This window comes from Calonectris borealis, chromosome 18 (genome assembly GCF_964195595.1).
Source record: "Calonectris borealis chromosome 18, bCalBor7.hap1.2, whole genome shotgun sequence".
Taxonomy (NCBI): domain Eukaryota; kingdom Metazoa; phylum Chordata; class Aves; order Procellariiformes; family Procellariidae; genus Calonectris; species Calonectris borealis.
The window spans coordinates 4,622,173-4,641,310 of NC_134329.1; the positions used below are offsets into that span (position 1 = coordinate 4,622,173).

General features: G+C 52.9%; 1 protein-coding gene across 2 annotated transcripts; it reads left to right on the forward strand.

Moving 5' to 3' along the window:
• Window positions 1-5,094: 5,094 nt before the first annotated feature.
• Window positions 5,095-17,931, forward strand: MLEC (malectin). Of its 2 annotated transcripts, XM_075167346.1 has the most exons (5): window positions 5,099-5,325; window positions 8,733-8,911; window positions 10,280-10,456; window positions 10,619-10,676; window positions 11,873-17,931. In XM_075167346.1, the coding sequence occupies exons 1-5, from the start codon at window positions 5,130-5,132 to the stop codon at window positions 12,100-12,102; spliced, it is 840 nt and encodes a 279-aa protein (XP_075023447.1). In that variant the 5' UTR covers window positions 5,099-5,129; the 3' UTR covers window positions 12,103-17,931. The 2 variants fall into 2 exon arrangements, with proteins under 2 accessions (XP_075023449.1, XP_075023447.1); XM_075167348.1 differs by lacking the exons at window positions 10,280-10,456; window positions 10,619-10,676 and having other exon boundaries at window positions 5,095-5,325.
• The last annotated feature ends 1,207 nt before the right edge of the window (window positions 17,932-19,138 follow it).

A 19,138-nucleotide genomic window follows, 5' to 3' on the forward strand; every position in this document is an offset into this window, starting at 1 on the left:
CAGACCTACAGTTGTCCCCTTTCTCTATGCAGAGGCTCAGTCACAAGTTGCCAGGACTAATTTCTGCTTGGCTTCAAAGGGCATCATCATTGCTGTGTGTTTCTCAGTGTGACTGGGAGCTGTTTTCCTCTCAGTTGCCACCTTACTCCAACTGGGAGGTTAGGGACCAACACCCTCTGCTTCCTCCATCTCAAATCTTTCACTTCCCGTGTTCCCTTTCAGGTTCTCAGGGTCCACAAATCTGTGTCCCAAAGGAGGATTTTCTCTTCTGCTTTCCTGTTGCTGTGCCAACCAGCATAGCTGCAGCAGTGGCTGATATCCCAGCAGTGGAAAAACTATGTTTCTCCTTATATTTGTGTGTGTGTGTACTTGTGTTTGCACAGGCGTGTGCACTGGGAAAGGTTTGTGTGTGTGTGCATAAAATCAGGGAGTGCAGATAGGTAACTGGGAGTGCAGCAGTAGAAGAGTGGGTGTCTGCAAGTGGGTGTATGCAAACTCTGTGTGTGTATCTATGGAGCTGGTCCAGTCTTAGAAATGTGGGTGTGAGCCAAGAAATTGGAAAATTGATATTTACAGATCTCCATATTTATTGGTACAGCAGCTGTATTGTGCTTAGGAGATGAGGGTGATAAACTGAACGGAGTCCAGAGTCCTGGTAAGTTATATATGTACTTAGGATAATAATGGGGAGGGAGGGACCTGTGCAGGCTTGTGTCTGCCGTAGGGAGTGTTTGTACACAAATGTGCTTCACTTACAGTGGAGCCCGTTGAGGAAGAAGCGTGCGTGTGTATGCAGAGCAAGAGGACAGCTGCGCTGCTTGCCTTTACGTGGCAGAGTGACTGTGCCTGCCCACGGGGACCGGCGATGACTTGGGGCACATGCCTTGTGCCGTAGCCAGCATGCACAAGCCCGACGGACAGTCGGCGGCAACAGGCACGGTGGCTGCCTCTGCCTGCTCCTTCCCGGGTCCTGCACCAAGCAGCCACACCTTTTGCCCGCAGCGGCAGATGGCAGGACACGGTCTTAATTTACTTAAAATTGTAAACCCATTTCTAGAGGCTGCACTGATCCACAGCGCAGCATCACGGTGGCTGGGAATGTTCTCTGTGAACTACTGCCATTTTCACTTAGGCAGGTCCCTGAGTTTGTACCATGGCAGAGCTGTGTTTGTCTTCCCAAGAAATGCAAGGACATCGGTGCTAGGGGAAGGGTGGCCACAGACACTTTTGTGTCATTGCAGAGCCAGTCCTGGAGCCACAGCTACTTCCGAGGAAAGCTGGGTCTCTGCCAAATGATCTGTAGCTCTTTTCTGCCAGGTCTCACCATGATACAATGAACAGGTCAGACAGGGCAGGTCTCCAAAGCATTAATTTTTTTTCCTTCCAGCACAAGCTCTTGCTGCAAGCCTGGTTTTACTTGCACAACAAACTCCAAATAATCCCAGGGAGTTTTACTATTTCCTTGTGCAGACAGGGTCAGAGATTAAAGCCCCAATCTAAATAATCTAATTCCAGAGATAATCCTTTTGCTCTCATCTCCAATCTGGTACCAGGGAGGCTTTCAAATAGGTCCACGTGGCAGGGCAGAGCCGGTCCCATCTGGGCATCTGAGCCCCGTAGTGGTTTGGGAGCTGGCCCAGGCAGAGTGGCTGGCTCACGTTGACTTCTTAGATGTCTCGTTAACCATGAGGTCTGCTTCTGACCCACACGTCTTCGTTGCTCTTTTTGGACATCCCAAATCCTGATCCCTTTTTCCTGCAGGAAATGGCTAATACCCAAAACACGTGCCCCACACTGTGAATGATCAGGGCTGTAGACCAGGCAGGACTGATTCAAGACTGAGAGTCATTTCGGAACAGCTGCCAGGAGACAGGGAGAGATCAAGGGATTGAGAAGACAACCCTGAGCCTTTCACTTGTAGGTTACTGGTGTAAATCCAGCCTGCATCAAGGGACTGATGGCTCGGTGGATTAGTAACAGGATACAGAGCCTTTGACATCTGGGGCACAAGCTGGCATCAAGTTGTTGGTGACTGCAAGTAATGATTCAGGGGCAGCAGTGTAGGACATCGCGGACGCAGGCCATCGCAGCACGCCTGCGATCCCCTGCCAGCGGCTGTGGCCAGGCCGCGAGCTGGACCGAGTGCTTCTCCTGCACCCAGATGAGCACAGCCACTATCCCCCCTCACTCGCTGCTGCTCAGCTAATCCCTCTTGCTTCATGATGGGCTGCTGATTCTTGGGAAATAATCACCCAGGCTAGTTATTAGAAGATGCTCTGACTGGGGAGGCAGAGGAGGCATTGCAATGCTCAGTGCCTGGCCCTCTAAAAACGCTGAGTCCTCGGACGGAGGGGAAGGAGACGGGCTTTCCCCTCTGTTCAAGGAGGGGAACTCTTCAAGGGAACTCTTCAAGGAAACTCTTTTCTTTTCAAGGAAGAGTTGCTGGTATTTCGTTGTGAGATGTGCAGGAGCCCCAGGAGCCCTCAACAGGGACCCCAGGCTTGGCACAGCCACGAAAGCCCCTGGTGACACTCCCAAGGCATGGGATGAGCCGGGTTAGCTCCCAGCTGCCCTTGTACATGTCTGGGGCCAAAGAGACCCCTTCAGCTGAGGGACCTGTCTTGGTGATACCTAAACATTAGCTAGTAAATCCCTTCGTGTCTGAATTCCTGCTCATGGGCACGTTTGGTCTGGGCCGAGCAGTTTGATGCTGGGTTTATAATGAGGCCCCAGTCACCAGCTGCACGGCCCCTGTGCCCACCAAGGCAGCAGAGGTCCCGCCACTCCCCAGCTCACTGAGAGGCACAACAGGGTTTCAGCCAGGCTCTGCCCAGCCAGTGCTGGGGCCTCCGCTGCCATTTTGTGTGTGAGACCTGCGAGGGCCCTGTTGACGCGGGGGCCAAGGGGGCCAGTTGCCTCAACCCACCTGGGCCACGCCAGGGGCTGTGTGTGGCCCTCGGCGGGTCCTTTGCTGCCCTGGTGGGTCTCAGGACTGGAAATACGAGGATTTGCACCCATGGACATTGCTGTTTGTAACCTCAACCCCGCCGTCTCCTCGGCCCGCTGGCGATTCACACCGTGCCTCTTCCCACTTCACTTTTGCAGCTCATGGCAGTAACCTGGTGACACACAAAGCGTTTATGTGCTTTGAAGTTGTGCTCCTGACCCAAGTGCATCGCAGTTTAAACTGAGAAATCTCGAGAGATTAGGGAGGATTGTCTGTAATCATTACAAATGAGCTCTAATGAGGCCTCCCCTGGCCTTGCCAACTGGACAGCATTGTTCTGGCCATGGCTGCTTGCACTCCTTTGCTAACTGAACTTGGGGGACACCCAACAGGTCACAAACACAGCAGGAATATGGGAGATTAGTCCAGATTTGATCAGATGCTGCCAGGGCTGGAGTCTGTAATGCTGAGACGATTTGCCAGGAACCAGCGTGAGGTGGCTTAACCTGGAGAGGTGCTAAGCGTGTGCGTTTTACACTACTTTTCTGGAAGCAGTTTCTTAAGCCACCCTGCAGTTTCAGGAACCCCTTCCTGGCAGCAGTGCTGGCATGGGAACACGGCAGTGCCACGTCTGCCCCGGCCCAGTTATAGCACGAGCCCAGGAGCCGATGTGACAGCAGCAAGGACACGCTCTGGGGCCCGCTCCGACCTGGGCAGAGCACGTTAGGGGGTGGGTGGTTGCTTTCCCCTCACCAAACCGACTTCGCTTCTCCGAGGCTGTGTCCTGTTAAGAGGTCTCTGAGATGCATTACAAAAGCAACAAGCCCGTTTAATTCACAATCTGTAGCTCTAAGTCTTTATTTCTAAAGGCAAATGCATTGTGGAAGACTCAAATTAATAAAATGTCACTGGGACTTAGGAGCAGCCGCTGCTAATGCAGTTGGTGACCAAACGTGAGGCTTGGCTGGCATCTGAAGCTTTGAGGAACACCAAGATCAGACTGCAGGGCAAACACGGAGGCAAACATTGAGTTATTTGCTCCCCTCCACCGTGCAGGGAGTGAGTTTCATCCGATCTCCGTCTATGATGTCTCACTCCAGCCCCCCCAAGACCTCGCCAAGGTCCTCCAGAAAAAAACAGGATCTTACATTCTCCTGTAAAATGCAACACAGGGAGAAAAATCACCGGCCACGTAATAGTTAGCTCCCCCACCTTCCTCTTTTATTGGCTGTTCTACTTTTCAAGCAGATCATTGTGGTCCAAAGTGGTTGCACGCCACCCAGCTGTCTCACTCCTTACCGAGCGGGCCGGTAGCTGCCTTTTCCCACACTCCACGGCAGGGGCGAACGGGGGAACCGGCGTGTTTTGTGGACGCATAGAATCGGTACTGGGAGTTGCTGTTCAGGGTACAGCGGGCACGACGCTACCGGGATGTAACGAGGAGCCGCCCCCGGCGGCAGCGGAGCTCCCACTCCCCCAGCTCCGCTCCCAGCCGCTTCCCCGAGCACCGCGGCCGTGCCCGGGCCGGCTCGCACCGGCCCCTCCGCCCGCTGCCCGCGGGGCCCGGGCCGGTCCCGGGGCCGCTCCGGTCCGTCCTGCCGCAGCGCCGCCCGTTGCCTCGGCAACCCACCGGCCTCCCCGCTTCCCGCCGTCGTCCCACAGTGCTTTGCGTTCGGCCGCGCTGGAGCTCCCTGATTGGAGGGGCGGAGGGGGCGGGGCTCTTCCCTCCGGCGTCCGGCGCTGAGGGGAGCTCGTCGGGCTGCGTCCCCGCTCCGGAGACGCCGCTAGGACGCCTCGTCCGTCCCCGCCGCATCTTCCTGGGGGACCCGGTTCTACCCTCGCTGGCCTCCCCGAGCGGGCGGTACCGGCCCTGGGCACTCCCGGCTCGCAGGGACCGACTCCCCGCTCCGCTCCCGCCGGACACGCCTCCCGCCGCAGCGCGCCGCCGTCCCCTCGCCTCTCAACCAACCCTGCTGGCCCGCTCCCGCCGCCCATTGGCCCGGCGCATTATGAATATGCAGATACAGGCCTGCGGCCTCCGAATGGCAGACGGGCAGAATATTAATATTCACGTTGCGGCCCGTGGGTTGGTCGGCGCGCGCTCCGCCCCGGCAGCGGGGTAGGCTGCCCCCTGGCGGCGGCAGGAAGGGGCGGGCGGCGGGTGCGGCGCCGGGAGCCCGAGATGGTGGGCGCCGGGGCGCGCGGGGCGCCGCTGCTGCCGCCCCTGCTGCTGCTGCTGCCGCCGCTGCTGCTGCGGGGCGCGGCGGGCGGCCTCGCCGACAGCGTCGTCTGGGCCGTCAATGCGGGCGGCGATGCCCATGTGGACGTGAACGGCATCCACTTCCGCAAGGACCCGCTCGAGGGCCGCGTGGGCCGAGGTGAGGGCGGGGGGGACGCCGGTGCCGCGCGGGCGGCCCGCCGCGGGGATGTCGGTGGAGCTGCCCTCGGGGCCCGCTCGGCTCCGCTCCGCCGCGGGCGGCGAGGCCAGCCCGTGTCGGCGGGGGTACGGGACTCGCGTCCGCCGGCGCCGTCCCGCCTCTCCCGGGCCCGCCGCGGAGGGTCGGTGGGTCTCCCCGCAGAGCTGCGGTGGCCCGGGCAGGCCCGCAGGCGGGCTCTCCTCTCCCTCAGCCGCCCGGGCCCGGCGGGGGGCAGCGAGGGCCCGCGGGAGGCACCGGCCCGGCCCCGCACGGCACTTGTCACCAGCCGGGACCGCGGCCACTGCTGTCCCCCCGCCGGGCCCGGCCGGGGGCTGCACCCCCCACCCCCGCGGCGGAGCGGGCCGCGGCGGGATGAGCCCTGCGGGCTTCGGGCTGGTTCTCCCGGCCTCGGGCTGCGGGGTTGTGTAACGCCGGAGGGGAAGTCGCTCCTCACGGGCTGGAGTGGAATTTCGGTTGCAAAGGCGACGGGAGCGGTCGGGCTGCCAAACCGGCCGCATGCAGCCGCCTGGCACCTTCTTTTCCCTTTTCCGCTGACAGACCCCAGTTCCACAGCAAGATCTGCCAGTTCGGAGCCCGGCCTGCAGCGCTCCGGGTAAAGCGAGAGCACGCTTTGCCTGCTCTGCGCAGCTGAGTGAGTCGCTGGCGGTGCGCGGCGGTGCCTGCCGCCAGCAGCCTGGTCCCGGCGGGGGGGGCGCGGGCTGCCCGCTGGAGCCCCGGCGCTGGGGCCGGGCGGGAGGAAGGTGCCGCTGGCTGGTCTGCTCCACGGCTCCGGTGCTGGCGAGGTGTTCGCGGGCAGGGCAGGGACAGAAGCAGAAGTAGAGGCGGATGGGATGTGATCAGCTGCTCTAATGACTGAATCAGTAAAATCCCCCATCTACCGGTAAGGACAGGATGGAGAACTAATACTGCACTTGCGCTTGGGTTACCTTTTTCTGCTTCCCCTGGAACTGCTCCGGCTGTATGAATTTTGCCTGTTGGTGCACCAAAACTTAGTTGATTCACAAATGTATTGAAAAGTTAGCTGTGCTGAGCTGCTCTTTCTGGCAGTTACAGGTGAGTGGTGGAGTGCAGAGAAGATGAGCTATTTGTTGTCTTTTAAGTCTAACCTTCACTGTTTCTGTGTAGGATGGTGAGGATTGTCCTGTGCTGTACAGCTAGGACTGCCATTGCTTACTCTGCATGAGTGCCATCCCGAATGGGAAGCCCTTTGGGCACAATGGATACAGGGGAGGTCACATTTAAATACTAATACGGTTTGTTAGGAGTTTTTCACCCCCATGGAAGCTGGTGCCCCAATCACCCAAGGTGCCCTGATTGCTGTAGGTCAGCTTCCCTTCACAGACCTCTCACATGTGTGACTTGAAGGAGGATGTCCTTGTGGACTTTAACAACTTATTTTTGAGTTGAGGAGAAAAAAGGGTCTTTTTCAAGCGCACTGTGACATGCTCTTCCTCTTAGGAAAGCCTGTGGTGTCTCCTCTGAACAGCAGGCTGTTACAGTAATCCTGCTTCAGCCAGCGGTGTTAGGCACAACAGAGGAGACTTTACCCCTTTGAGCTCTCCCCTGCTTTTCCCTCAATGGCTTTTTATTGCACCATTGTTCAGTTTACTCTGGGCTCCTCTCTGTGTTGATAGGCATGTAATGGCTACAGCAGAAATATGTGGCTGACTGGGAGGAAGCGACCTAGAGATAGTGTTTCTGGGCTGTACTGCCTCGGGAAAATTAAAACCTTTTTTTTCAAGCCTCAGTTCAGATGCTGTGTCCTAAAGGACAAAACGTGCTGATGGCAATTACAGAATAGCCAGGTGCCAAACACAGCTGAGTTGCAGCTTGATGCGTACTGCTCGTCTCTTGGTGAGCTACCTCTCGGGACACCTAGCACGCTGTAAAATCAAGCTCACTTCCACAGCTATGTCAACAGACCTCTGATATGCAGGTGACGGGTCTTACTCTGCAGTTTCCTTCTTGGATATTAAAGGACTTTCTTCCTATGCAGGCTTTCCTCTAATAGGAGCTGACTTCTGTGGAGTCCTTGGTTCGCTATCACTGTAATCTGTGGCTGGCCAGAAATATCTGTGTGGGAGGACAGGTTAAACATTTCACCCTCTGTATTTCTGGTGATTAGTCTTCAGCCTTTGCGCCTGGGTTCAAATGGTAAAGAGAAGCAGAAGATTGCCTGAGTAGCTCTGTGTGAAACATAAGACTAAGAACGGGCATTAATTTCCTCTGGCTCGTTTGCACTTGGCTCCATCTTTGGCAACATGTGCCGGGTTAGTAGTTCTTGCTTTGTCTTGGCCAGTGCAGTGTCTGTTCCCATGGAAATGGGGATGGAAGTGGCAAGTGTCAGCAGAGAACTTCATCTGGATCAACTTCTCCTGCCTGAAGTACCAGTGGGCAGATGGTGTCCAGAGTCTTCCCTCCTGCCCCTGCTTCTCTGGGGAATTATTTGATTTGGAGCTCTTGAGGTATGCATCAGTTTGCATGTGTACAGTAACCCTGACACAATAAAATGTCAAGTCGGTTTAAGGTCTTTTGAGGGCGGCTCTAGAGGTGTGAAATAATGACTGAGAAGAGGCAGATTTTATGATTTGTGTTATTTTCTCAGTTATTGTCCCATTTGGGAATGTTGTTTGGGCCCTTCTCTGGGGGTTGTTCAGATACCTGCAGACAGCACCCATTTCAGCTGGCTGTGAGAACAGCTGATGAAGCTGCTGGTGCTCTTGAAATCCTTGTGTACCTTTCTTGCTTCCTTCTTCCTGTCTTCAAGCTGGCAGGTATTGCGTGGCTGTGGTGAGAAGAAAGGGTTTTGTAAGATGTCTAATGCTTTTCACCCTTCTGCTGTTCCCCAGATTTTCACTTGAGGAGGGTGAGTCTCTAAAACCTGATGCCATTGACTGCTAACTTCAAATCTGTTGAATGAATGAGTCGAGTTCAGTCCTGTGCTGACTGTTTTGTTTTTGTACTCAGAGTTAGTGATTTGAAAACGTTGTAAAAATATTCTAGGTGTTTTTCCTCTTTGAAGCAGGAGTCAATGGCCAAGTCCTTTGGCTCTGTGCCCTGTTTGTGAAACAGACTCTTCTTTCTGAAAAGGTGCGAGTGAGTTTACTGTGTCTTAGGCTCCAGGAGGTCCAGACCTGGTTTTCCACAGGACCCAGGTTCTGGGGCTTTGGCTACCTCTGCTTCTTCTCCGTTAGTGCCTCCTCCTGGTCAGAGCAAGGAGGAGAGATGGGTCTGACGAGGGCATAATGCCACTTCGGGAGTTAAGCACTTCAAGAGTATATAAAGTGTCTCTTCCATGTACCTCAGAAATTAACCCTTCCTCTCACTGTTTTGTGCTTGAAACCCAGCTTCTGACTATGGTATGAAGCTGCCAATCTTGCGATCCAATGCGGAAGATCAGATTCTGTACCAGACTGAGCGTTACAATGAGGAAACCTTTGGCTATGAAGTTCCCATCAGAGAGGAGGGTGACTATGTGCTGGTGTTGAAGTTTGCAGAGGTCTATTTTGCACAGTCTCAACAAAAGGTAAGCAACAGCTCCTTGTTTGTCTCTTTGATGCGAGTTCCTGGCTAAGACTGTGCATGTCCAGGTTGCCTCTGCTGCTTTGCATGCTGGAGAAAGGAGTAAAGTAAGGCACTAATGGTTAACTTAGTTCCTAGAGCTCTTATGGGCTCTGAAACTTCGAGCTCCCTTCCACATTCCATATATACAGTTGGCCTGGAAAATTACATTATAAAGTATTCAAACAAACATGTGCAACTAAACATAACTAGCAGTAGAGTTTTACAATCTGTTTGGGTTGTGCTGGCTTTGAGAAGAAGTGGTTTTGCCATTTTCCTGAACACTTGTTCCTGACCTGACAGCATGCTTGTGCTGGAGGAAGTATTGCACAGATTGAATCAGGGAAGTGATCTGTGTTAAATAACCTACTCAAAACATTTTTTACTAATGTAACAGGACTTGATACTGGTTCAAACTGATCCTGAAAACACAGAGTTAAATTCAACCCTCTTTATTGCTCTTTAGAGAAGAATAATCCTTGTCCACTTTTGAAATCCCTCATGTACAGACGTGGAAGCAGAAGCACGAAGAACTCAAAGCCCTGTGATAAATTGGGAGAGGAGTGGTGTGTGTTTTAGTCTGGCTTTCCCCCGACTCCATCAGCTTCTTTAGAGCCCTGCTCCTTAAGCACTGTGCTGCTTTCCTGCCAGAGAAGTATTTCAGGGAACAGAACTGGTAGGGCTGGCTTACAGAATGGATGCAAAAAGCAGCCTCAGATTAAACCGAAGGGCTGAGGCATCTTTGGTTCCTCTTCCTTGATGTGGTTCTGCTGGGATTCCCCAGGTGCTGAGTGAAGTTTGAGTCATTACGGCCCTGAGGAGGACTTTCACTCTGAATTCACAAATGTGGTTAGCAGTTCAACATTTTACCTCCTTCAAACCCTGTGTTCTTCACCAGCTTGTTTCCTCTGCTCTGCTCTGCTGCAGGCTGTTAGTTAGAAATGGCTTAACTCCCTGGGGTGTGGTGTGCCGCATCCACCCTGGGGTGGTAGGAGCAGGTCCTCAGCCAGTAGGTGAAAGAAAGTTGTGAAAGAAAAGTATGAATAAACCAGAATAAAACTGCTGTCCTCAGTTCTGAACAGCAGACATGGGGGTTATTTTAAAAGTTGAAGGCAGATTTCAGGGTATTTAAAAGCAATGTTAATGCTTCAGTGTCTTTACCTGGCTGCTTTTGGGCTCTCAACCCTTCCCAAGGGAGTGGAGTATGTGTGGTGGGACAATGCTTTCTGGTCCTGGGTGCATAACAAGCAGAGACCTTTCCTATTCTGTTCCCCTTTCAACTGTCACGTACCTGAATCTGTTCTGACACTCTGTCATTTCTTCTGCCCTGAAGGTATTTGATGTTCGCTTGAATGGCCACGTGGTGGTGAAGGACTTGGACATTTTTGACAGAGTTGGACACAGCACAGCTCATGATGAGATCATTCCCATGAGTATCAAAAAGGGGAAACTGAGTGTCCAAGGAGAGGTTTCCACGTTCACGGGGAAGCTCCACATTGAGTTTGTAAAGGTAATAAGCTTTGCTGGGCAGAGCCCTGATCTTCCTTTTCCCCTTCTTCCTCAGCCATGTGATGCACCTGTGTGCTGGGGGAGGAGAGGTGATGGTAGATGGCGGGGGGAGTACCTCTTGCCTCAAAGCTGCAGCACTGACTTCCTTCTTTGCCTTCTCTAGGGCTACTATGACAATCCGAAAATCTGTGCCCTATACATCCTGCAAGGAACAGTGGAAGGTAAGCACAGTTTTTGAGCCGGAAGGCTCTTCCCCCTTGGAGAGCAGCCTGTTGCTTCTCAGACCATGAGATCATAGCTCTTGCTGACCCACCTCTGCCAAAACTGTTTCTCTCTCAGCAAGTTCCCACAGAGTGCAGTTGCAGAATGAAATAAGTGTGTAGTGTCCTCCTACTCCTCCAAGTGCACAAAGCTGTGTCATCTTTGGAATAAGAAAAATCAATTTGGTTCAGCAGTTCCTGCATATGGGGTAGAGGAGAGGGGAACACGTCTGGTCAGTCTTATACAGCTATAAGGTGTAGATAAATTCCCTCTGGCCTTGGATGTCAGCAGCAGCCCTGCAGACAAGTAATTTGCAGAGATCTTTTAGCTAGTAGTTAAGTGTTTCTTACCTGGAGCTTTGTTTTGCCTTCTCAGCTCGAGGACAAGGCAGTGTTTTTTCCCCACATACCAGTTCGTCTGGATAGCAGTGGGGAGTGCTAGTACAGTCCTTGCTCTTTCATCACCCTCTCTGTAAGTCTGGAGTTGGAGCCCCTCTAGCTCCTGAACAGGGGAGGTTTAGGACCCCTCTCTGATCAAAGCATGTTTACTTTACTATTGGTCAGGGATTGCCAAGTGTTGCTGAAGATTCGGTGCGTAACCTTGTGGCTGGGTGGCATCTTGCTGTGCGGGGACCTGCAATTCAGGCTCCCGGCTCAGAGGGCTGGATTTGAGTGGGGTTGGACCATGCTGCTCTAATAGGTCTGGGTTTGAGGGGTGCAGTGATGTGAGGTAGGACCATTTGTGGAAAGGGTTGTTCCCCTTCCTGTTTGCACCTGTATCTGCTGGTCCCGCAGGCAGCAAGTGCTTGTTCTTGACTAGATCTCACTGAGCAGCTGCAGTATCTGATTCTGTATGCTGTAAGTGTGCTTTTGTGTTGTCACTTCTGTGTGACAGGTAGATGGGGTAGATAGATGTCATTTTCTTTGCAGGCAGGGTCTTTAGATGCTCTTGCGTCATGGAGGAAAGAAATAGTGGTGTGAGCCTCTGTGAGAGAGGATGCTCCTATTTCCTGGGGTGCTCTGGCCGTGGTATTGATGTGGTGTCAGGTGCCCTGTTGCCGGTGTGCATGCTGGATTGGGCAGAGGGGGATGGAGTGACTTGGGTGATTTCCCGGGTTACATCCTGCCTCCTTGCAACCTTTTGTCTTGTCCAACAGATGTTCCAAAGCTGCAGCCTCACCCGGGTCTGGAGAAAAAAGAGGAAGATGATGATGAAGATGAATATGATGATGGCTCCAGTGTTAAAAAACAGGCAAATAAGAATCGGGTTCAGTCAGGCCCACGCACACCAAACCCCTATGCCTCGGACAACAGCAGCCTCATGTTTCCTATATTGGTGGCCTTTGGTGTCTTCATTCCTACCCTCTTCTGCCTCTGCCGATTGTGAGAGCAGGCCCCACAGAGCATCAGCCAAGGGGCTGGGAGGGAAGGAGTTGGACCAAACACGGTTGCTTTCAATTTCTCCATATTGTTCATAATTTAAGGAAAAAAAAAAAAAAAGAAAAAAAAAAAAAGATGATTCATTTGGAATGAATAACAGGTCCAGGTAAGAGGGAGCTTACCTTCCCCCTGCCAGCAAGCAGCGAGGCCCTCGCCTTCCCCTTCGCACCATGTGCAGCCTCCAATCCTCCCTGGGGCATCCAAGAGTAAACTGAGTCCTGGCTGGCTGTGTATGGGGCTGTTGGAAGCTGATGCTAGCAGTCCTGGGCCATGTCCCACGCGATGTGCTGCAAGATCTCTGCCTTTGCTGGGTGGAATTCGGTTCCTTAAGCAGGGAAGTAGCTCCTAAAACCAGGCCTGGGTACACGTTTTGTCTGGGAGCATGGAAGTGTTGTGGTGCTGTTGGGTGACTAACAACTATGGCGGATGGAGCCTGGCTCAGCATCTCCCTGAATGTGTGCAACACGATGTATGGTACTCGCCTGCATAAAGATACCAAGACTCAGCTAGCCGCTCAGCCTCTGTGGAGATGTTCCCCTCCTAAGAGAGCAAGCTGCGCCAGGAGCAGAGGGATTTATCGGGCCTGATTTGCTGCACCAGTTGGGAGAGACTTTCCTGGTTTGACAATTGTAATGTTAGATCCATTGCAAAGGGGTTCTGCTGTAGCCTGCGAGAGGCTGACGTTGTTGGCGTCTGATCAGATGCACTTGTTTTCTGTATTGATTATGGCTTTTGTTTCCTTTAATATCCTTTTCTTTTCAAAGGTTTAATTTTAAGCCCAGTTCCTTGTTTTGCCCTTTCTAGCAAGTAACCTCTCCTTTGGAAGAAGCTGAGAATCAGATGACCTAGAGAGGAGGTTCTGGACTTGTCCCTTGGCCTTCTTAACGGTTAGCTCCCCTCTCTGCCCCGTGACTGTGACTGTGAACAACCTGTGCTGTAGGACAGAGCGGAGCAGCGTCAGGATGCTCCCGTGAGCTCTCATTCCCTGTCGTAGGGACCAGGCCTGCCTGCAAGCGGTGAGAAGCGCAGTGGAGTTGGTCAGTGTCTCAGTTAGCTCGGCCTTTTGCCTGTCAAGGCATTGTGGTGAAGGGGCAGATGTCCAACATTTCAGTACGGTAGAGCAAGGTGGTTTGTTGCCCTCCAGAGATCTGGAAGTGAGCAGAACACTGGAGACAAGGTCACCCGCTTCCCCTGGGGATGTTTCTGCAAGAGGCTTCTGTTTCCACATGCAGAGCCTGTGCCTGCCTGACAGAGGCTGAGCGAAAGCCCTCGCTGCGCCTGCTGATCCAGAGCTGCCGGCCCCGAGGAGCTGCCTTCTCACAGTTGTGGCCTCTACACGTTGAGCGCTTCTGGCTGGCGGGAGGGAGATGTTCTGTGTGCCAGAGCAGGATCTGGCCCAGGCATGGTTGGGTCCTTGCGGGTCAGCTTCGATCCTGGTGAGCTCTGGGCTCACAAAACACTTTACCTCATGCTGCCTCTGTTCTCTAAAGCGTGCTTTCTTTACCCGTAGCAGCTGCACTGAGCGGTGTCCTCCTTGGTGCTGCTCCTCGCTGGGCCTGAGTTTTCCTACTGGTTGTTCTTGGGTTTGATCCCCTGCAGTGGCTCAGCCTTTCTTTGAGCTGAGAAGGGTCAGCAGAATTCCCTAGTTTCTGGAAAGGAAACCGGAGGAGCAGCCTTTCTGCTCTGCTGGGCCCAAGCAGTTGAAGCCTCCTCTTCCTCCTAACCCCCAAGCTGTGATATGAGCTGCCAGCTCACAGGCTCCACAACAGGAGCTGGGGGACGTGTCAAAGCACTGCTCTGCACAGCAGTGGCACCGAACCTTGCCTTTCTGATCGCATACATCACTGCTATAGGCCTGACCCTGATTCTGTGTCTGTGAGCTAAAAAGCAAGCAGTAGGACCTTAATTACCTTCTCTCCCATTGCACAAGTGGTAACAGCCAGTTTGGGAGAAGAGGGTCCCTGCCACACCAGAAGGAGAAGACGGGCTTTAGAGAGAGCAGATCTTAAGAGCAAACCTTAGGATGAAAAGGCAGTAAGCTTGAAGTTGTCTGCTTCGTCTTCTAGCTGCTGTTAAAATCCTAGTTCTTATAAAATATGAGCTCTGTTTTGTTTGGTGACGGTGCCTGCAGAGATTGGGATTGCTCTAACTGGAGCACAGAGACATTTAGATCTTTATCAGTTTTGAGAAGCATGAACTGTGCTGATTTGTTAAGCAAAGAACCTGGGCTTGAAAGCAAGCTTCTCTGTAAGGAGCTGTTCTCCTCCAGGCCTTTTAGGTTGCATTTTATTTGGGGATCCTTGAAGCAAGGAATCACTCAGCTTCTTGTGGCTCACCCAGTAATCTCTGCACCTTGCCGAGCATGAGAAAAAGGGTGTGCATTTAGGTGTGCAGAAGTCAGAGACAAGTCTTCTTGGGTAGTTTATCCCTGCCTCTCCTGGCAGCCAGGGCACCCACTTGGTGCCATCAGCCGCCCTAAGGCAAGGCTGTGCAAGGTATGATCTGCTGTGTTCCAGTTGCTCAGTTCAAATGTATTTCTTTATTTAAATAAGAATAGGGAGGAGGAGAAGTTCATCCTTCGTGGCTTCAGTTTAGTTGTTTTGGCTCTGTTTTTAATCCATTTTTTTCATTACAAAGCTGGTGTCTGGGTGGTTGGGGAGTTCCTGACCCTGTTATGGTGCTATAAGAAGTTTTCCTTGTTGGTCTGTCCCCTCCTGACAGGTTTGCCTTGGAAGGAGCCTTCAAACAAAGCGTGTGGGAACGCAGGAGGATGGTAGGGGATAACCACTCAGCACCTTGCTGTGAATGCAGTACTCGGGCTGGTTCGTCTTGTCATCTCTCTCTGGCACCTGCAAGCCAGCCAGATGGGTATAATAAGGTACCTGGTCCTGACCAGGGAAAGAAAAACTTTGAGTTGGCTGTAGCTTTCCAGCACGGGTGTTTAAGGGAATACCCAAGATGTTGTTTAACTGAGACAAGCCTGTTTGTGCTTTGTTGCCTCCAGCCAGCAGCAGGCAGATGAAGCGCGTGTCCCTGTGCAGCAGCGTGGGGAGCTGGGTCAGAACAGAGTCTGGCTTGATTCGTGGAGCAGTTGCGTAGAAAGGGGCAGATAAGGCAATTTTAATAAAGCTTCCACTTAATAAAGGGGAGACAACACCGTTGATGATGTTTTGGCCCTGGATCCAGCCTCAGGGTAGTGGTTCCAAAGCCTGTTTTAATTACCCCCTCATCAGCCCCTCCTTTCATACCTTTAAGCCAGACCATTTTCCCTTTCTGTGTGTGTGACTAAAACAACAGCTTTGACCCTTTTGAGTATCCCAGGTGGCAGTGAGCAGAAAGCCAAATGAATTCCTCTCTCTTTTTGGTGCCTTTGTCTCAGGCTTTGAATAAAAGTCTATTTGAAGAAGCTTCTTTTTTTTAAGGAGCTTCTGAGTTGTTTTTCTTTTTCCCCAAGGGACAGGCATTCCCTGCCCTTGTGATCAGCTGGGGACTGTCTCACTGTCCCTGGATGCCAGCTCTAGAGGTCACAGCTGAAGCAGAGAGCTGTGAGCGAGTATCTTTGGTTCCAGCCCTTGAGGTCAATGGAAAAAAAGCCTAGCAGGGGATAGAAGAACTGGAAGAGCTCCTTCAGGTCTGGTCTCCCCCAGAAATCTCCTGAAGGCAGGATGGAGAACTTCCAGACAGTCTGGTGCCTGCGTGTCTGTGCAGTTCAGAGCTGAGTGAGTCACAGCTGGGCCCTGGTAGTGGTATCGTGCTTACAGCTTCTGGGTGCAGAAGTGTGGCTTGGGGGGTCCTGCCCCCCAAACTTGCTCGCCGAGGGCTTGCCCTGCACTGTTTGGGTCCGAGCAGGGAGCAGACACCCGAGCTTTGTCCCTTGGCCTTTGGGGTGAAATGGGATTGCAACAGCCAGGGAAATGTCTTGATATGGGAAGTCTGGGCTGAACAGGCCTGTCTGATGGAAAACAGCAGGAGGAGGGAGAGCAGCTTCAGCCCTTGATGTAAGACAGATTCTGAGCAGCTGCAAAGTACCAAGTGTTTCAGGCTGTTTGGTGCTCAAATGTGGGAGAGATCCGTCTGCTTCTTGCACTTATGTGGCGGGGAGGAAAACATCCTTGCTGAGAATCCAAGGGAAATGGGAGCTGGGCCAGCACTGAGCTAATTTACCTACTGGTGCTTCTGCATCTCCACAACAAATGCCAAAGTCTAATACAATTCAAGGATGCTTTTTTTAACGTCAGCCTGGTTCCACCAGTCTGTCTTCACTGGCTGGTCCCAAATAGGCTCAGACAAGTATTCTCAACAGCACAAACACAACACCAGGCTGGAGATGTGAAGGCTCAGAGACGTGATTACACGAATAGGCCTCCTGTGCTGCGCCCCTGCTTCGCGCGCTGCCCAGTGGGGCTGGGGCACGTGCGTTTCACCTTGGATCCGAACGGGTTTGTCCCAGGAATATAGTAGCAACCGCATTGAACTGGTGCTGGGCTGGACAGGAGAGGTGAAAGCAGGTCCATGTCTTCCGGGGCTCTGGCTTGCTCAGAGTTTATTGCTGTATATTAAATACTATTTTTGGAGATTGGGGCGAAGATGTGGGAGGGGGAGGGATGTGGCGGCGCTGTCCCCAGGCTGATCAGTGGGACACTACTGCAGGTTATTGATAGGTTTTGGTTTCTTTTTTCCCAGAAAGTGCTTTATTTAAAAAAAAAAAAAGAGACGGGGAAAAAAAAAAGAAAAAATAATCAACAACACAGAAGTGCTTTCTTCCCTCCTAGAAACAGTGCTGGCTGATTAGAAAATGTGAATAATCTTTTGTAAACATGAAAGGTCTCTGCTAAAGAGTTTGTGTGATGGAGATTTCAAGGCAAGGGGCAAAGTACAGCTTGAACCAGTTTAACTGGGGAGAGTGTGAATCTAGGAAATGCAGGATCTCTGCCCTGGAGTTGTTCCATCACACGTAGTGGGGATGTGCTTGCCTGTGCTACCACGGCTGTTCTGTCACACTGCAGCAGTTCCTGAGCTAGGGCGTTGGAGTGAAGCAGTATCTGGAAACTTGCTGGCAAGTAGGGACTTGAATTTTTCGTGGTTTCTACAGGAGCTTTGTGTGTTCAGGGCTTTCCCGCTCAAGAAGCAGCCGGGTTGGTAAAGCAGCCCCGGAGAACGTGAGAGCAGAGGCAGGATTTGTGCTTCGTGCCGGGAGGCAGCAACCAGGACTGCAAGATGCTGGGCAGGTGACAATGATGTTTGGTCCCCTCGGCATAGCAGCTTTCAGCAATGGCAAATGGTCCCACTGCTCCATAGTGCCCAGCTGCGTAGGCTGGGACGCATGGAAGTGACCTGTGCTGTTGGCATTAAGCTCATGTCACAAACTAGTTGAAGCTGTAGGTCTAAGTTGTCTGTAAAGGCTAACCAGTGTGGGGAGAGATCTCCATCTGTACTTGTCACCAGTACAAAGGGTTTTTAAGGAGAACTTTATTTTACTGTCCATTGCTTTGTGTTACAACAACTTGCAGTGACATTTTTTTTAGTTTGTTTTGCAGCAAGCTTGGGCCCTGGGTGAAAAGCACAGATGTCTATTTCTGATTGCATTGGCTTTGCAGGGACTAGTTTGGGGGGAAAAGATGGGTGTGGGGGTGGGTTATCTTATTTTTGGTACCTGGTAGCGGTTTTATTTTTTGATTTCCCCAGAATGTTTGTTTGAGGGAATGTTCTGAAATCTACTGTCTGGCAGTTTTAACCAGCAGTGTGTTAAAGGAAAATAAACAAAATTATATTGTCACTTGGATGAGGTGGTCCCTCTTTTCTAGTGGTGGGGATGGGGGAACCCTCTCTGCTTTACGGCTCGCGGTGTGGGAGGCCAAGACTGACTGCACTGCGGAAGGGACTGCAGGCTGCTGCCGAGATGCAGTTTAACATCCCACCACTGCTGCAGCTCAGAGCCTCTCCCTGCCGCTGCCTGCCTCCGGTGCAGCTCTGGTGTTCTCTTGCCAGTTGTTTGGGCGATTAAGTGCAAGTTGAATGGTACAACATCCTCTTAAAAGTGCTGATGTGGACCTTGTTGCTTCCTGCTCAGATCAGGAACACCAGAGATGTAATCTACCTTCTGGGGTTTTGCAAACTGCCTCGATTTCAGCTTGAAACTGCGTCAGAAGCGGTCAGAAGGGGCTGTAGCTGGAGCAGAGAGAAAGCGGCACCTTCCTCTTCTAGGTGCCTGCTCTCGGGGGACAAGGGACCCTGGCCCTGTGCAGAGCAGCCGCTCTTCTGGACAGCCTGGGTCTTTGGTCTGTCCTTCCTGGGGCGCAGGATGGAGGGACCAAACCCGGTGCAGCGAGGAGGATTTGGGAGCACTAGCATGGGCAGGCTTGTTTAAAATAGCATTCGGTTGGCAGTAGCAGGCGCGTGCTGCTTACAAGCAGCAGCAAACGTCACTAACTGCTGCTCTAAATCTCTTTCCAGTCACCTTGAGCATGTTGAGTGTTGGCTGGAGTCTGAAAAGAGGAGACAGATGTTTCTTGTTCTTGCCTCAGTTCCCTGAAGGGCTGGAGGTGACTGTTAGCAGCTCTTAAGTGCCCACTGCAGGCTGGTGGGCAGCCAGCCTCTTCCCCCTTCTTTTGGGAAGAAATGCATCCTTTCCTCGGTGTGATACTCCCGTGGGACCTCCCCAGTCACTCCTGCCAGGCTCAGGAGACTCGTCCGACGTCTGCCGCTGTCCCTCCGATGTGAGCTCGCGGGGGCCCGGGATGGGGGTGGCAGTGGCACGGCTGGGAGGCTGGCTGGCCCGGGGAGAGCGTGGCAGGGCACAGGCGACCTGGGCGACCCTCCTCGGGGCACACGGTCCTGTCGCTGTCCCTGCCCGGAGCTGGGGGCAGCAGCTGGGGTGTCCCCAGGCGGGGCAGCAGTGGGGTGCGCACTCCATGGCATCCCCGTGGCGACGCCGCGCCAGCTCCTGCTGCTTCCGAAGAGTGCTTGCCATGTTCCCTAGAAAG

Excerpts from the sequence above, each read along its gene's own strand:
- MLEC (XM_075167346.1), top strand. The coding sequence starts at position 5,130 with ATGGTGGGCGCCGGGGCGCGCGGGGCGCCGCTGCTGCCGCCCCTGCTG. Across the intron at positions 8,912-10,279 it reads TTGCACAGTCTCAACAAAAG|GTATTTGATGTTCGCTTGAA; the intron begins GTAAGCAACAGC and ends TCTGCCCTGAAG. Across the intron at positions 10,677-11,872 it reads CCTGCAAGGAACAGTGGAAG|ATGTTCCAAAGCTGCAGCCT; the intron begins GTAAGCACAGTT and ends CTTGTCCAACAG.